Here is a 17,905-nt window from a genome sequence, read left to right on the forward strand (position 1 = left end):
TTAAATACAGCGTACTGTGCAGAATCTGCGCATATCTGGCTTACTTGAACATGCACGTCACTACGCAACAAATAACGGCATGCTTGTTCATTTGCATTGAAGCAACAGCGAAGATTAAAAAGCATTTGGTTAACAGAAAAGACATTGTTATTTTCCAACATTTTTTATGTTCTTTTTACTGTATTGATCAGTCAACCTAAAATACATTTCTGGTGATGAGGATGAAAGAGGGAGGAGATGGCTGGATGACAAGATTTTGTTTGAATAAAAAAAATAAGAAAGAAATGTATGATGAAATCCCCCCAAAAAAAAAAAAAAAAAAAAAGAAGAAGAATAATTATATATATATATTTATGTGTGTGTGTGTGTGTGTGTGTGTGTGTGTGTGTGTGTGTGTGTGTGTGTGTGTGTGTGTGTGTGTGTGTGTGTGTGTGTGTGTGTGTGTGTGTGTGTGTGTGTGTGTGTGTGTAAAAGCCGTGTGCGCATGTGCTGTGACGTAGTTATTCTGGTTTATTTCTTTTATGGCCGGTAACAAACATTTAGTGAGTGAAAAAGTTAATTTCAAACCCTGGACACAGTACACAGTGCAAAGATAACGCTAGCTCTACCGCTACCTGCCTTTGGTCCCAAATGATAAACCTTCTCTGGAATTCATTGCCGTCAGCCTCAGAGTAATATATCCATCAAACCCACCTATATCCTAGAAAAACACTATCTTTTTGCTGAATTTTAGATCATCTTCATATTCAGACATCCTGCTCCAGAGTTTTATACACTTCCCAAAGCCATCAACTAGAGGCCTTCATCTCGCCCCAGCCTGATAAATTTCTACCCACCAATAGTCTCTGTTTTTTGGCATCCCGACCTCCTGGGAGGATTCAGGCCTGCCGTGTTCAGACATTGATTGAAAAATGTTTTTCTTTCTGAGCAGAGACCATGTAAATGTCAACCAAAACTTTAAAAAGGATGACTGATCCAAGCATGAAATCATCATTATCTGCAAAGCACAGACCGATAGTCTTTGGATTAGGGAAATTCAGTGATGACAATAGAGGGGTGCTGCTGCTCTTTCCAAAACTGAGGAGTTGGAACATGAGCTTAAAAGCAGCCAATGTAAAGCTACGGTTGTAATATTGAAAGGCACTCATAGAAGAAACAATATTTTTGTTAAATCTTCTCAGTTTATCACAGGCCATTATTATAATGGGATTTTCATCCATTAGTATAAAGTCAGTTTATATCATAGTTTCTAAGTGACACCATCAACTTACATGAAGCAACATTTCATAGGTCAGGCTTAAAAGGGTTACTTAAAGCATTAATTTACCCTTGAGTTAATTAAAATTTTATCAAATATTAATGGATAATTAATCATAAATGGATTAATGTCATTAATTCTGGGACACATTACACGTCATGCATCATATATCAGGATCTTTCCTGAAGACCTCAGTGGAGCACGCTTACCGCCAGCCTGGCTTTGAATCAGATAGAGTGTTTGAGTGAAGATATTTTTGCATTAAGCCTGAAAAGATTATTCTTTAGTTGTGATGTCCTTTGCACGTTTCAAACGCTATCAGTCAACATTCTGAGAGCAGCTTTGCATACGAAGCGTCTAGATGAGGCCGGGCAGAGCGGGCTGCATATGCCAGGCTGTATAGAGAGAGGATTTCAGTGCATTTCAGGCTGACTATGGATGGCAGCTCTTGCTGCCTACTGCTTTCCTTGCTAATTGAGCAAATCGCAGTGTACGCCTCACGGAAGTAATGCTAATGAACTTCTTAGCGATCCGAAAGTTTAACACGGCTCTGTACATTTATGTACATCACAGTTAAAAGGATTTTTGAACAGAGAAGAATTCAGGATTCAGAGCAAAATGTTGGTTTAAACAAATCGTTTCCATGCATACTTTTAATGGAGATTTACTGTAACTGAGGAGCTCATTTGTTATTGCCTTTTAGCTCTCTTATTTTGGTGTCAAAGGCCGTTTGGCATCTTAGCTGTGTCCGTTTCTATCTGGGGATGAGGTCTCCTCTGGCCATCAGTGCACTAATAGCATTCAAACTCTTGTTACAATTAAACAGAAAACTTAATGTTAACCTTTTCTTATCAGGCTGACTTAACAAAAGTCAATTAAGTAGGCACTTTTTGGATGAGCAGTCGGGACATATAATTAGATTTTCATTATACTTTTATTTTGACTTTAGATAATTATTTAGATAATTTGCTTAAAGGTATCTAATTATGATATTCATATAATAAATTTATAATTGTATCAGTGCTCTCTAAATTTAAACTCTTAGTGTCACTATATAATTAAGATAAGAACTAAAAAAGGTGAAATATTTTGTGTATTGTCTACATTATTAACAGTATTAGGGGTGTAACGGTACATAAACATGATGGTTCGGTACGTACCTCGGTTTAGAAGACACGGTATGAGTTCAGTTACAGCATAAAATTGTTTTTGTTTTTTACAGGAGTTTTTTTTTAAACAAATGTGTCTCTGTTTTTAAATAAATTCAAATAGAATTAAAAATTTTTAAAGGATAAAAAAATCTATCTCTATCAGCTACTGCTGTAAACTATATAGGGAGCCCTTACCTACACATTTCTATAATATTAAAAGTTTCAATTAACAACAGAGCCCAAACATATTTTTAGATATAATAATCAACACTCAAATAAAATAAAACCATGTAAATTGCACACAAGCCAGGTAAATATAATGAATAGGCTAATATAGTGCATATACGCAATGTTACTCTCTAGAGTTCATTTCTCTAGCGAACTAACATGCTGTTGACAGTAAATGCCTGAGGTAAATGTAATGCTACGTGAGATATTATTCTTAAGCTGTTTTACTGATATATTTTTGCAGGTGAAACACTAGTTGAGAGATTACATGTAAACATATCAATGATCATCTGTCTCTTTCTCTTCTTTTTACTGGTAGTAAACAGCGTTGCATTACTGCATGTGCCCCCTTCTGGTGTGGATCGCCTGTGACCATCTGTATTCGTCATCTGACTGTATTTACCGAATCGTGACATCCATATTGTGACGGTTCGGGACGAATACATGTACCGTTACACCCCTAATTAGTATGTAACATTTATAGAGACAAAAATGTACTTTTTTTATACATTTGGATAGATGCTGAAAAGTATTTACTTACACGCAGGCACAGAACACGTGATAGTTAATCCTTTTGGTGTGTTCAGGAGCAGTTTTTTGGCTGAGACGTAGCTGACAAAAGGCAACAACACAGTCAGCTTTCGTCGCCGCTAGTTCTTTGATGTAGGCTTGGTGTGTGCTTTAGAGAGGTGCTGTCCACTAGAGGCCGGGAGGATGCAACACTCTTCATGGAGTGTGCAGGCACTCCTAAACGGCACAGCACGCCTTGGGCCTGGTATGCCAAAGCAATGGCATCCACAATCCAGTGGGCCATCCTCTGTTTGGAGAAAGCCTTCCCCTTCTGCTGTCCCCCAAAACAGCTGCTCAGAGCTTCTCAAACTCTGTGTTTGGTCCTAGTAAACAAGCAGGACACAGCCATGACAAGGCTGGGTCTGCCTAATCCCGAGGCAGCGATTCACCACTTGGTACCTAAAAGGCCCAGCAAGACCACAGAGAGATCCCATGCGGGAATAAGGCATGGCCTAGGAGGATTCAAAGTCATGCTTCCCTAGAGACTTACCATCCACTGTGTCGTGATGTGCCGTTATTGCAGTCACATACACTTTCAAGGTGGAAGGGGCCAGCCTGCCCTCCAACTTCTCTTACAGGAAGGAAAGCACTGACCCGACTGTGTATGTCTGTGGGTCTTCTCCTTGGGAACAACAAATGTTCACGAACAGACTCCACTTCAAAGCATACAGAGTTTAATGTGTATACAGCATATAGCCTGCATACTGGCTTGAGTGATTGTGTCTGTCACTGCTGGTGATAAGCCAATAAGGTCTACCCTGGCCCGTCCAGGGGCCAGATGTGGAGGTTCCAGAGGGCTGTCGGAAGGAGAATGAGTGCTGCGAACCAAGTCTGGGTGGGCCCGTACAGTGCAACCAACAAGACATGTTCTCTGTCCTCCTTGACTTTGCACAACATCTGTATAATAGGAACAGACAATAAAAGGTGCCATCCACAACTTTGCCAGCTCTTCATGCACTTTTAGGAAGAAGGGCACTGGGGCTGGGCGCAGCTGTGAGTCGCACTACAAGCCCAAATACCAGTCATCCAACCATGAATGCTCGGGACAGGGTGGAAGATTCCACTCCAGCCCGATGGGGAAAATGTATACAACGCATGCAAATTCCACTCGCCAATTTTTATTGGCCTTTTCTCAAAGTATCAGAGGTGTTTGGGGCTCCCAAGTGCGACCCCTAGTGTCAGTCATCGACACCACATCGAAGTGACTGACAGATAGGGAATTTAAGTGGTTAATCACCGGGATAATCTGTGAAGCCAATGAGCATTTTATATCACTTGTCACAAACTTCCATCGATTTGGATTACATTGCACATGGATTATTTTTAGGATCATTTTATGTTGCGTTTTTTTTTTTTTTTTTTGTCACAGCATATTGATAAAATGCCTTTTTTGTCCCACGACAAACAAAATAAATTTTCTTGTTTAATATTATGTAATTCTTTGAAATTAGTTTGCACCAGAAGTCTCACTGAAACTCATGAAATGTCATAATTTAAATGAGGCAAACGAGTCAACTGCATTAAATAAATGAGACTTAAAACATATCATTTATCATAAATGCAACCGAATCAGCTGATTAATTCCATGCATTCAGTATTAAATTAGAGTTCGTAAATATTTGCACATCTGTAAAGTTGCTGTTTTGTAGATAATTTATGTTTTAAATTATGTCAATACATCAACATGGTACATTTCACTGTCTATGCAAACGTAAATGTACGTGTGGTAGAACCACACTTTATGTAAAATACACATGAATACTTGTGAGATCATGTTGGATTCTCTCATTAGATATATGTAGATATACCGTATTAGAGCTGCACAATAACGGTTAAACTGATAATAACGATTTGCTCAAATTATAATCACAATTATTCTCATTGAAGAAATTACAGAGAAAGAGAAGACACGAAAAAGCTTATATAGCATAATTATTGAATAGGATTATGTAATAAAGGTAGTTTCATATTTCGTGTTTTCTTTACCTTACAGCCCACTTCACCTAATAGGCCTGTGGGTGGCACATATACTTAATTTAACCTAACCCTAACTATGATTACACTGTCAATCCATATGCATGGTTTTGGTGAGCGCTTTGTAATTTGTTGTATGACATTTTCATTTGAGCAGAATATCGCAATGGTACGGAGCCCCTAAAGGGATAAGGTGGTGGTCAAAATTTGGGATGGGAGAAAAAATATTTTTCACATCTTTTGCGTTCCCAGACAGCAACATAGTGTCGGCCCAGATCCGGCCCACATCTGGTACGTGTGGATTACATGTGTACCAGATGTGGACCGGATCTGGGCTGACACTATGTTGCTGTCTGGGTTCCCTCGCAAAGGTATTACAATATTTGCGTTCCCTCGCAAAACTGTTGTGAGCTCGGACAAACACTTGTTTAATGTACCGCTGGCAGTGTTTCAAACAGCGCCGTACGTTAACAATGGAGCGTTTCACAGTGTTTGAACTTGGACTCAAATACAAAGAAATGCGGTCAAGTGAGTGCTTAAGAGTTCAGTAAAGTTGGCAATGTATAAGTGATATATATAAGTGAAAAGAAAAATAAGACATATTATATGCAAGTTACTTTTCCTTACTATCTACGAGCTATTCAAAACTAGCTTGATGGATTTCCAGTGGAATAAAATATGATGTCTAGTGAATGAAGAGTTAAAGACTGTGATACATGTTTGGCATAAAACTAAATCTATTTCTAACTGTAAAAGGACTTTTCTTCAGCAATAGTTTTACCTGTCAATGCTTTGCATTATCCACATACAGGGCATCTAAACCCTCATTAAATCATGATCAGTGAATGAGTCATTATTAATAGCAACCGATGTTCCAATGTTTCATTATGCCTATATGGATTCAAAGGTGAAGCTGTAAATAAACACGGGCAGTTGACACCTGCTCCCTTTAGTCCTTTGTGTCATCTATATGAGGGGAAAATAATGTTATAGGAGATGTCAAGGCAATGCAGGTCATGTTTTCCGATTCCCTTGAAATGGAAAAAGAAAAAAAAAAGAAAAGAAAAAGATGAAAGTTAACAAGAATTCTGATAGCCAAGCAATGTGCATTTAGGGGGCTGGACAACCTTGCAAGAAGGTGCAGGGAGGCACAAAAGGTAATTCAGCACAATGTCTGCAATCATCAGCAACACAGAGCCAACAGTAAGTGAGTCTGACAGAGCTGAATAAACACTTCCACACGGCTGTCTCTGTGTATCCCCGGTTAACACTGAGAGTATCTTTAGAGACAAGCTCCATATTGCACTGCAACTGCAAAAACATTCAAAGCTAGAGGACGACCCAGCTTCAGGCACTTTACAAGACTGGGTTATCCAACTGAGGGTGGAAATTAATGAATCCCTAGGTTAAAGATTCAAAGCAAAACTGTGGTTGTTATTGTTTTTCTTTCACTGGTTCTCAACTGGCATTAAAAACAATAAAAGCTTGAACAAGTGTTATGAATCTTAAAATTGCTCATAAAATAAATTGAACTAAAAGTGCTGTTGTTGTTTTAAAGAATATTCTGGGTTCAATACAAATTAACCTCAATCATCAGCACTAGTGCTATAATGTGGATTAACAATTAATTGCCTTAAAAATGTGACTTTTTGCTTCTTTAAAAAAATTAAAAATATGGGTTACAGTGAGAAACTTGATTGAGACCAACCCATATAGCCATAATATGTAAACATTATGCGCGTAAACATGATTTTAGTGTGACACAAATTTTCACTAAACTAACCAAAACATATTTTTGTTAATTGGTTTTAAATTAAGTCTTAACAGCAGAGATTATCATTACTACCCATTTCTGTTCTGATATAACTCATGTTCAAGTTTTACTTTGTTGCCATGAAAATGTAATGCCTATATTCTTAAAACAACCATAAAAATAACAAGAACAACTTTACCGCTCAAATAATACAGATTTAACAGGAAAAAAACAATCCTATTTTATAAATTGATAAGCTTTATTTATAAATTCTTCAGAAATAAGCCCTGTTCACTTCCATAGAAATGGGCCAATCTCCATTTTTTTTAAAGGGACAAGTCAAAATAATTTTTAGTGGTAGACATCCTGCCACAAATGCTAATGATTGAGCTTAACTTGTTCTACACCCGGAATTCCTTTAAAGTCCGGGACACACCAAACCAACGTCAAAGAACTGTGTTGTCGCCCCTCATCGGCTGCGTTTCATCCAAAAACCTGCGCTTGAACACACCAAAAGGATTAAAGGAGACTGTCAATTAGCACGTGCGTTCTGCACCTGTGTGTAAGTCAATATCTGTCTTTATCACCAGGTCAGTCAATTTTCATCATTCAAAAAGGGAAACCGAAACTAGGACTGCAGATATACAAACTGTAAATAAAGCAGCGCTTGCTTACCATCTTGAATATCAATCATGCTGATCTCTTTCTTCATTCCTGTCGGCTCATGTTATTATGAAAATATTTGTGCACTCGAAATGCTCAGGTAAGATGACAAAATTATAACAGCCTTTTGTCTGTACGGTCTTGACTTCTTTGCTTGCTTTCATCACTTTCGCTTTTATTCTCGTGCACTGACTCGTTCGCTAAGCTGAACAGGCAATCAGAGTTCTCTCTCTCCCCTATGGCCTAACGCTGATTCGGCCCCCCAAAAAAAACAACGTCGTCCGACTAGAGCCAATGGTGAGGAACACACCGAAACAACTAAGCCAACCAATGCTCAAAAACTAACCAACAGCAGACTATTGCCTTGGTGTGTCCCAGCCTAAAGTGCAGGGGTGTGTTTTATAAACCGATGCAAGTAAATAAAAAAGGCCAAATCTCTTCCACAGAAAGTGAAAATCCTCACTAGCTTAACTGAAGCGGAGGCATTTTTAGGCAGATGGGCAGGAGACTTTGCTCTGATCAGAAGTGCATGCATAGTTATTAATAAGCATAATAGCAGAACTGCGTTTGCGTGCCTCATGATGGGAATGGTTGTCACATCTTCTGCCTTGTTATCCAGCCCAAGTCTTTTTTCTATCCCTTCAAAAAAGGGGAAGATAATTGAAACATAATCATGAGAGAGTTGGGTGAAAGAGATAAGACAAAACTAATGGAAATAAAAAGAAGGAGACGACGAGATGGAAAATGACTTATGGAGAGACTTTGAAACACAGAAAGGGAACTTTGCATCAAAAGTACCCATAGTGCTAAACTGTAATACCCGCTTATGCAAATCTCTCTCCTATTCAGAATAGATGCCGTTTGCAGGTTCCCATGCCAAAACGAACAGACGCTGCTGTTTCTCTCTGTGTGTTTTCTTAACCGGCTCTGTCATCAAAGCAATCATCAGAGAGGCTATGAGATTGCAGATTGAGATATAGACCCTAACCAGAGCCAAGCTACAGAGTGAATCCTTCAAAGGAAAATTGATTTAAAATGTCTGTTAACTGATAAAAAGATCAACAGACTGTTCATTGTTTTTCTATGAGCAGTAGAGTACGCTATGATTAGGACAATGAAAACAGCAACAATATTCATTCCATGACAAAACAAGAATTAGCCACTCTGGAGAGGAATCTTTGGCATTCGATGCAGCCTGGTCAGCGCTGTGCCCACCGTAATGCTGCCAAAAGCCAAAATAAAGACAATGAATCATTTCTGCCATGAGATCTGAACGCCAGTGAGATTTGTTCAGTGAGACATAGTATTCAGAAGTGGGGTGAAAACTCAATCACGCTATATTGAGAGATCAGGCACCACTTCAAAGCTCACCTCGGGCAGAGAGAGGATTGAAGACACATTTTAGAGTGAAAATAAGTTATAAGGTCGGGGTAGTGTCATATGTACCTCGGGGTGCAATCGTGCCACTTATTGGAAACAGACCTTCAGATTCAATTAAAGTCTCATATTCTTTGCAGGCACATCAAAATGGATAAAAAAATAGTTTTTAAGAAGAGGGCTCCAACCCAGAGCATCCAAAAAAAAAAGCTTACTTGCTCAATTACTTTTGATGGGTCAGAGCATTCTCGGCTTACAGTATATGGGCATTAACCCAAATCCAGGCGGTATTAAACCACATACGCGGCTTGTTAAATCGTATGAATGTGCTTGGGTGCTGTAACATTATGTGCCTGGCAACACTGAGCCATCTCGGCCCCGTGAGCGCAGCTTGCAGCTTCCTCACCTGGCTGATGCACCACGTTCTTCCCGCATCCTTACTGTCACAGACCTCAGCGGCCCATCTTTGCTTATCTCAACCCTGCACATGTGGGAGATTACAGACCATCTCCTTCAGGTATTTCACACTTTATTTACACCCTCTGCCTCCATAATGGAGCGATCCAGGCTGCAGACAATCACAGCAGCAATGCACCGATGATCAGCATTGTACCGGCTGGGAATAGGTGGTGACTTGCGTGCATGTGTGCATGGCATCAACAGAGGGAGTGTAGACCACCTCTATGACTAATAAGTGCTTGCTCTCCAGGTGCTTTTGGAAATATGTATTTTGTGCAGTGCACAAAAATGGGTAATGTTGTAAGGTTTACTTCAGCTATGCATTTTACACACTACACTGCGCATGCAAATAACAGACATGAAGGTTTTGTGCTCATTTTCCTTCAAATTCCATTTTAACACAATATGATGGCACTCCATTTTACAATTTACGAGTTCTGATAATGCATCTACTGTTGCATCTATTTCTTTGACTAAGGGGCCAGTTCACACAGTGTTTTTGCATTCCACTGTGAACTTTTTCCATTGTTTTTCTTTGTAAACGTGCTATACAGGTGTGTTTGACCATTGTGCGCCTGTCTCTTGCAGCGTCTTGCACATGGCACTGCGTTCTAAAAATGTGGTGCTCAAGATAAAAAAGATCAACTTTTACACTGCCCTTCATCTCACTTGTCAAAAAACACTGATCAAAACATTGATTTATACAGTAACAAAACAAGTGACTCTCTTAATGGGCGAGTAATTGAATTATTCGCTCAGCTGATTCATTCTGGAATGAAACAAGTGACTGCTACATCCGAAATCACATACTTCCCAACTATATACAGTAGTAAGCGAAAAACAGTATGTGACAAAAGTAGTATGTACAAATTCACAGTGTAAAATAATAAGCAAAAAGTACCCGGATGACTTCCTTCTTCCGGCGAGAATCTGAAGTGTGCATTCGATGGACACTTTACTATCCCATGAGGCTACAGAAGAGGATTTATGAATGTCGGTGAAGAGACGCAACTGACGCTGGTAGGTTACATGATAATTTGTTTATTTATTTGGTAAACAAATTATCATGTGACCTACCAGCGTCAGTAGCGTCTCTTCACCGCCATCCATGAATCCTCTTCTGTGGCTTCATGTAGAATGAATGAGGTAGAATGTAGTACGTCCGGATTACATTTATACTACACACATTCATACTATATAGAACATTTCTAAGCGGTCGTGAAGTAATTACTTATTCAAAACATTAAAGTATTATTTAACTGTTGTAAAAATACAGTGCTGTCTGGATATCTGAATATTCTGTAATCTGATGACCGTTATCATTGTCCTCTAACTTAGTGGTTCTCAACCCTGGTTTGATAGGAGGACATTCAAAATGTGCACTGTTGAGAACCACTACTGTGGTTTCAATTTTCCAAAGGTTACTATTTTCAGTGATTACTGCAAGACTGCAATGGCAAAAGGTCATGCTATAAAGTAATGAGGAGGGAATCTTCAAGATAACTGTAGCTTTTTCACAAATTAATGTCTTAATTTAGGTGTACATGAATAAGGTCATTCTGAGTCCACTGTGAATGTTACGACCGGGATTTTAGCTCAAAATTAACATTTGGACAGTCTCAACGGCTCTCTTGAATTAAGGATTCATTAAGCCTAATAACCTTCCAGTGGTTGTCCACTGGTAAGCTAACAAAGAGGCATAATTGAGAAAGGCCTTTGGATTAGAATGTGATTTCATTCAAAGGGACAAAATTAGTTTTGCATGTGCTAATTCCTTTTGTGCTCAGGAATATTTGCTATAGAAGGGAGACAAGTTAATGAGCACTCAAGCATAGACGAGCAGAAGAATTTTCCAGAACGAAACAGGCCTGGTATATTTGGTCAGCAAACAAAATAATTTAAGACACGCTAAAAATATGGTAATCTACTCTGCGTTTGATTTGCTGTGGGGCGAATATAGTCATGGAAATGAAAGAAACTATTTCATTTGAATCAATCAAATTGCAAATTCAGGCTAGTGCTCAGTAAAAGACACCAGTGGATGGCTATTTCGTTCTAGAGAGCCAAAAGGGGAAGATATTCAGCAAGGATAGTGAAAATTACTTTTGAAAAGCGTTCAGACAGCATAATATCCTAGGGGTGGTGTCCTAAAAATATATGAACATCCTTGTCCCCATACTGGCCAGGGAAATTTATAGGATTAGATCTATATTTTAATTTGTTAAAGTAATTTGGAAAGTTAACGACTCCACAGTGATGGCATGAGCCAAGCCTTGCTCTGTAAAGAAAAAGATGGGCACTAATGATTTCACACTTCCTGAGGGCTGTGTCAAAATGGAGCAATCACAAACATTTTGCTAATAATTTTCATTAATCACAGAAATGGCCTTGTTTATGATTTCGCTCTGGCTAAGAATAACACAATATATGAAGCAGCTTTTACGAGCAGCCAAGTTGTAAATGTACAGCGCACAAAAGCCTTTTGACTGACACTTTATAAGATGTAGGATAAATCATGATGTTATGAATGAGCATCTTAAAAGATGAGTCTCACTGCTGACCCGCTGTTCACGCCTCTTTATGCAAAATCAGGGGTGCCTTTGTTCCTTTGTGTCCATATGCTGGCAGAGTTTGACGGGAGGAAAATCTTTTGAGGTTTCCCTGCCAGGAGAAACCGCTGCAACTGGCTGCACTGCTGGAGACAGAAACAACTGGTGTGACTGGCATCCGCTCTGGTTGCTGCTTAGAATACTAACGAGAGCCAGCACGCCTCAACCCCTGAGCCCTAAACAGTGTTAGGATTGTTCCACTGGAATCTATCAGGATCTCTGTGTCCAGGCCCTGGAAAAAAGCACCTAAAATATATGCCACAGCTCTAACTCTTAAATATTTTTTCCCTGACTCTTTCTGTTTTTTTTCAGAGAATAGAGTTTTCTTCCCACCACCCTCCTTAGGTGACAGTAGAAGTTGTATGACAGAGTAACAATATAGAGGGATTGGGACAACAACAACAATAATATAAAAAAACTGGCTAATAATATAATTTGTGGTCAAATTAAGGAATGTCACATAACAGAACTGGTATCATCTGGTATCTGTCAGCAGGTTTTCTTCCATCTTCATCTACTTTCCAAAAGCATTGGACAAAATGAGCCAAATCTGTACTGCAAGTGTGAGAGTGACAAACACAAATAGTGCATATTATGCTTTTATGTATTTCTATATTTGTTTCCAAATATATTTGCTCTTTATATGTTTACCATTTTTAATCGAAATGTTTAAAAGGAAATGGGGTGGGAGGTGGTTAATTTGAAGCAATAAATTCGATTCTTAAATGCACTTGTTTTCAAATGGTGTTTGAACCTACCCCGGTGACTACAGCACATGCATTTGACATTAATTCACACAGTTTAAGGATACATTGTAGATCTGTAACTATGTTACAGACTAATTTTGGAACATTATATCAAAGTTTGACAGTGCAAAAAAAAAAAAAAAAAAAAAAAAAAACAGTTACAGACGCGGAAACAAAACACTTCGCGGCTTTTGGATTATGCAGGTTTTGTCTCAATAACAACGAGTGACAGTTGTAACAGGAAGAATAAATGATGAAACAATCGGAAAACAACCGAAATTAGAAAAATGCACATTCGAGACCGAAAAAAAGTCCGACTTACACAAGTCAGACAGACGCCAAAACATCGGAACAGTTTGGCCACATCTTCCTCAAAATCTAAGCAACGCTTTGGATAAAAGTAAAGAAAATGAGTTTGCTATTCACCTGTGTCTTAAGAGGTTCGCCTTGTTCAATGATGCTGATGAAAGGTATTTCCAAAAACGAAGACATGAACTCCACTTGTATGAGCTCCTCGTGGCTCTGAGGGAACGCAAGCACAGCCGAGACTCCCTGAACAACGATATCCTGACACACGCACCTGAACATTGACTCTGGGTCTCCATTTAGCGGTTCTCGGGACAGTACTTCCAAGCTCAAATTGTACGGCAAGAAGTTGTTCCCACTTTGCCGGAGGTGGACCAGGGCGCGGTTGAGGGCGCCCTGTATCCTGGACTGCTGGCGGGTCGGCAGGAGCGCACCCAAGCGCACTGTGTGCCCAATGCGTGCCAGGATGTGACAGGGCTGGGGATGCAGATGACAAGGGTAAATAAACATCTGGAGAGCGACCTGGAGCCCGACATGAAGGTATGCCAAGAATCTGGAGAGCACTAAATTCATCCTGCTCCTTTCGCAACTGGATTGAGGTTTCGTCACAAGATGGCATCGCTCTATTCTTGTCCAGTTATTCTTGTCCTTAATGGTTTTACGAGTACGCGGATGCAGCCTCGGTTAAAATGCAAGTAGTGCAACCATTCCGTCTACTCCAAGTGTTGAATGCGAGGAGGTGGTGTGTGCGCCGTTGAGGGAGGAGGTGCTGTGCCACTGGAGATCTTCAGCATCACCGAGCTCGGAGGGAGATCAGTTGTGGCCACGCCAGGTTTGGTAGAAGATCAAATTATGACGAATTAAGCTTCCTCAAAGGTCACTTATGCAACATTATTAAAATGTTTTCAAATCTTAACTTCATGGACAAGTAAAGGGGCACTCAGTAATCTTTGCTTATTAAAAAAGTTAATCACATAATGAAATGATTTTTTTATTTTTTTTTATTTTTTATTTTTTAGAAATATCATTAAAATTACATTTAAGAGCACTTTTTCCAGAATTTTTTTTATTTTATTGTACATGGAGAGGGTCGCCCCCTTTTGGCCGCCGCCATGTTGACATCACATGACCAGTTGTGTCATGTAATTACGCAAGTTACTACTATTAAAAATGACAGGAATAATAATAAATTAACTGTACTTTATATTGTGCTTTCAGTCAGTGCTTTTTACAGTGAATGAAGCATGAACACAATGGTCACAGTCACCACAGCAAAATGCCATCTGCACACCAGCACTAACTATCAACACTGTTCAAAATTGGCGAGATTAAATTCAGGAATGTCCATTATTGATAATAAGAGAACAGATTATATTTAGTAAAGAACCTGCATGCATCCAAACTGACAGACATCAGTTTAAAGTCCAAAACCACTGGTTATTGGGAGGATTAAGAGCCCGCTAAATGTAAAGCTAAAGCAAAAACTGAGAGAGTGCACCTTTAAATTGAGATTGCAGGTGCAAAACTCTACTCTCCAGAAGCTGACAAGCAAATTTTTCACAGTTAATGATTTCAGTAAAGTCTTAAAAAGAGATGAAGAAGAGGCAGTAATTGCATAGTGAATTCAGACAGTTTGGCATAGTTCAAGGACAATACCCCATTTATAAATTATTTAATTAAATAATAATTGCATGGCAACACAGATGCTCTGTTCGGTATAATTAATTTACAGTGGCCTTTGTTTGCTATTGAACAGTAATCCACATATATTAACTTGTCACTCTGAGCACAAAACTGAAATGCAGTGTAATAGATTTTTTTTTTCATATTTACAGAGCATTTTAATTTAGTACTATAGTACCGTAGACATTTTCCCACAATAGGTGGTTAATATGTTCATTAAAATATTATTTTCTCCTTTAGTAATTAACCAGAAAATGTATATCTGCCATAAGCTACTCATTACACAATGCTTCCTGAACAGTAATGTCTAAATAAACGTATGCACATGCAGTCAACTGAGGAAGGAATGAACATGTGCCCCTTTCACCTCTGTAAATATACACAAGAAATATGAACACTGGAAGTTTATGTTAGAAGAAAATAGTTATTTTCAATAGCATTGTCATTTTATCACTATGATCCGATCCTACATAATTTCAGTGCATTTTTCTTTCATGCATCTATAGTTCATTTCCTATCTGACAAGAAACATATTAGTACTGCAGTGCATGAAACTGTTTTTAAGCAATTACTTTCGCATTTTGGAAAGCTTTGCACCCTCAAATCCATTTGCTGGTAATAATAGCTTGGATGTTAAAGACTAATTGAGGATTAGAGACCACTGACTGAGTAAAAAGCATATGAACCATGTCAAAATTCGGCAGCATGTCCTTGTGTAGCAAAACTTCTGGCATTTTATGTGTGCTACAGACATCACATAAAATGATGGTTTACTCTATATGGCCCATATTACAGTATATGTAATCTCTTTCAGAAACAAACAATATATATTATTTGATCTCTTTTCCTATTCTAAACCACATCTCAATGAACAATGTCTGAACAATGTCACCAAACAATATATATAATTGAATCTCTTTTCCTGTTCTAAACCACATCTCAATGAACAATTTCTGAACAATGTCACCAAAAACCATTTGCCTTTCTGCTTAATAGGCGTATACTATGATGTCCGTCAGATGTCTGACACTAACATGTAACCAGTGATGCTTGCCTGATTGTTTTTTCAGCTCCAGTGCATACAGATCAACATTTCAGGATATTTCAGAGATGCAGGTGATTTTTAGGGTAAATCAAAATCATTTTACAAGACACCTACACCGTACGCAACTGTCCTGTCCTGACCCATGGATGGCTCCACTTGATTTTCAGCAGAGGTATGTGGTTGTCTTTTACTCACCTTAAAGCAGACTCACACGGTGTGGATAATATACTGTATGTCCTTCTGATTTTCTTCGAGACGGCTTGTATACTCTTAGAAGAAAAGGTTTTATATAGAGCCTTAAAGGGTTCTATCAGGTGATTCATATATAGAGCTTTTTAGGGGTTCCTATGGGATCCCATAATTTGTTTTAAATTATGCAATCATTTAAGACAGTTCTCCCTTACAGAACCTTTTGGCAAAAAGGTTCTTTAAAGAACCCCATTGAACCTTTTTAAGAGTGTGTCTCTGGAGCCTTCCAATAGTCAATTGTCTTCAACTTGGTTGAATATATAAATTAATGGATTACACTTTAATCAGGAAACCAATTAAAAGACATGTTTATCTCAGAGGGATTACACCCACCTTATGTGAGCGCCAATATAGATAATCCTCCTCAGTCTCTCCCTATGACTTCACTCTGTTATTGTGACATACACATGCATTAGGCATTCCTGAATTTGCACTGTTTGAGATGCAACAGTTGAGTCAATGAGTTCTGAAATTGAATTTGAGAGGTACCTCAGAAAAAGCCTCTGAGCAGAAGCTCTGCAATTACTGCATGGATAAATGTAGCACCAGTGCTGTTTCTGTCTAACTGCATGTCGCAGCACTCCATAATCTGCCATAATGTTCTACAGAACAACTCGCACAGGAGAGTAGAGCTTTTGAATATCACTGTGCGGCGCCGGCATCTACATTCTAAGCACATCCTACTTGACTAATTTCAGCTCCATATTTTGTGTCCACTAGACAGTTCAGCAGCATGCCGGATGCGGTGAAATATCGGAACACTCTGCGCGAGAGGGAAGGAGCTAAAATGGATAATTCTATTAAAATCTGAAGTGCTATATACTCATATGTTACAAGAGAATTTGCTGGAGGCAAAGCAGTTGACTTTCCTTACTGTGCTAAATTGAAGATCATTCTTGCTTTTAGAAAGCTTGGCACATCTTTCAAATCAAACGAATGTCTGCGTGAAAACGAGAACACTGTAAACCTTATCACTCCACTGACTTGTGTTGGAGATGAAGAGTAATTTAGACTTCAAATTAGGGTCGGGATGCATAAATAGTGAGCGCAAGCTGGTTCACATCAGAAGGGTATCTATATAAAAACTCATTTAATACTCCATAACCCCTCTCTGTTTTATCAGACTGAGCAAACATGGTTCTGATAAAAACTAATGAGTTTCATGCAGTTAATTAACTTAACAACACATTATTAAGGTGGTAAAGTATTGTGATTACACATTTGCAAGTCTCTAAGAAGTTGAATGAGTTTGTGAAAACTCAACAAGAAGTGCAAATTTTAAATATAATATGATCAGAAAGCATTGCAGATCTAACTTTGGATTAATAGGGAAAATGTCTAGTTTCTGGCTGTACTTTTTTTCTGAAACACAAGTTGTGTCATTGCATTAAAGTTTAATGAGGGATAAGGTTCTGTATTGCAAGTTATATTTTCCTACATGCACTATGTAAATCTGTACAGCTCACCCTGCCGCTGGGTAGGTTAGTATTGCTGAGCTGGATTTATTTTTACCATGGTTCAGACATACTTATCATATCCACAGAGACAAGCCCTCACTGCTTGTGTGTAGGCTATGTGCATGTCATAGTTTATAGCCACCATCAATTGAAATAACCTACTCGCTTCCCTTCTTTTTCCCTGCAAGAGTGTAGGGAGCTGGATGAAAGGCTTTATTGATTTAAGTAGTGTTAGGGCAAGGGCAATGTTAGCACAGAAAACCTGGTTTACCCCATCAAAGATTAGTGAATTATCACAGGGATACTATTTAGTCATGTGTACAGGCGCTGTGTAGCTAAGGGCTGTCTTCATTTGCTGATTGTGTTCTCAATATGGG

General features: G+C 38.7%; 1 protein-coding gene across 1 annotated transcript in view; it reads right to left on the reverse strand.

Annotated features, from left to right (window-relative positions):
* The window catches only part of grin3ba (glutamate receptor, ionotropic, N-methyl-D-aspartate 3Ba), a gene marked incomplete at its 5' end in the record, with an annotated part of 49,440 nt that extends 35,773 nt beyond the window's left edge, over positions 1–13,667 (reverse strand). The window contains one exon of the mRNA XM_081373972.1: positions 13,215–13,667. Coding sequence (XP_081230098.1) covers positions 13,215–13,667 — 453 coding nt within the window. The remainder of the gene's footprint in view (positions 1–13,214) is intronic.
* Between the last annotated feature and the right edge of the window lie 4,238 nt (positions 13,668–17,905).

This window comes from Scardinius erythrophthalmus, assembly GCF_964197995.2.
Source record: "Scardinius erythrophthalmus genome assembly, chromosome: 9".
NCBI lineage: Eukaryota > Metazoa > Chordata > Actinopteri > Cypriniformes > Leuciscidae > Scardinius > Scardinius erythrophthalmus.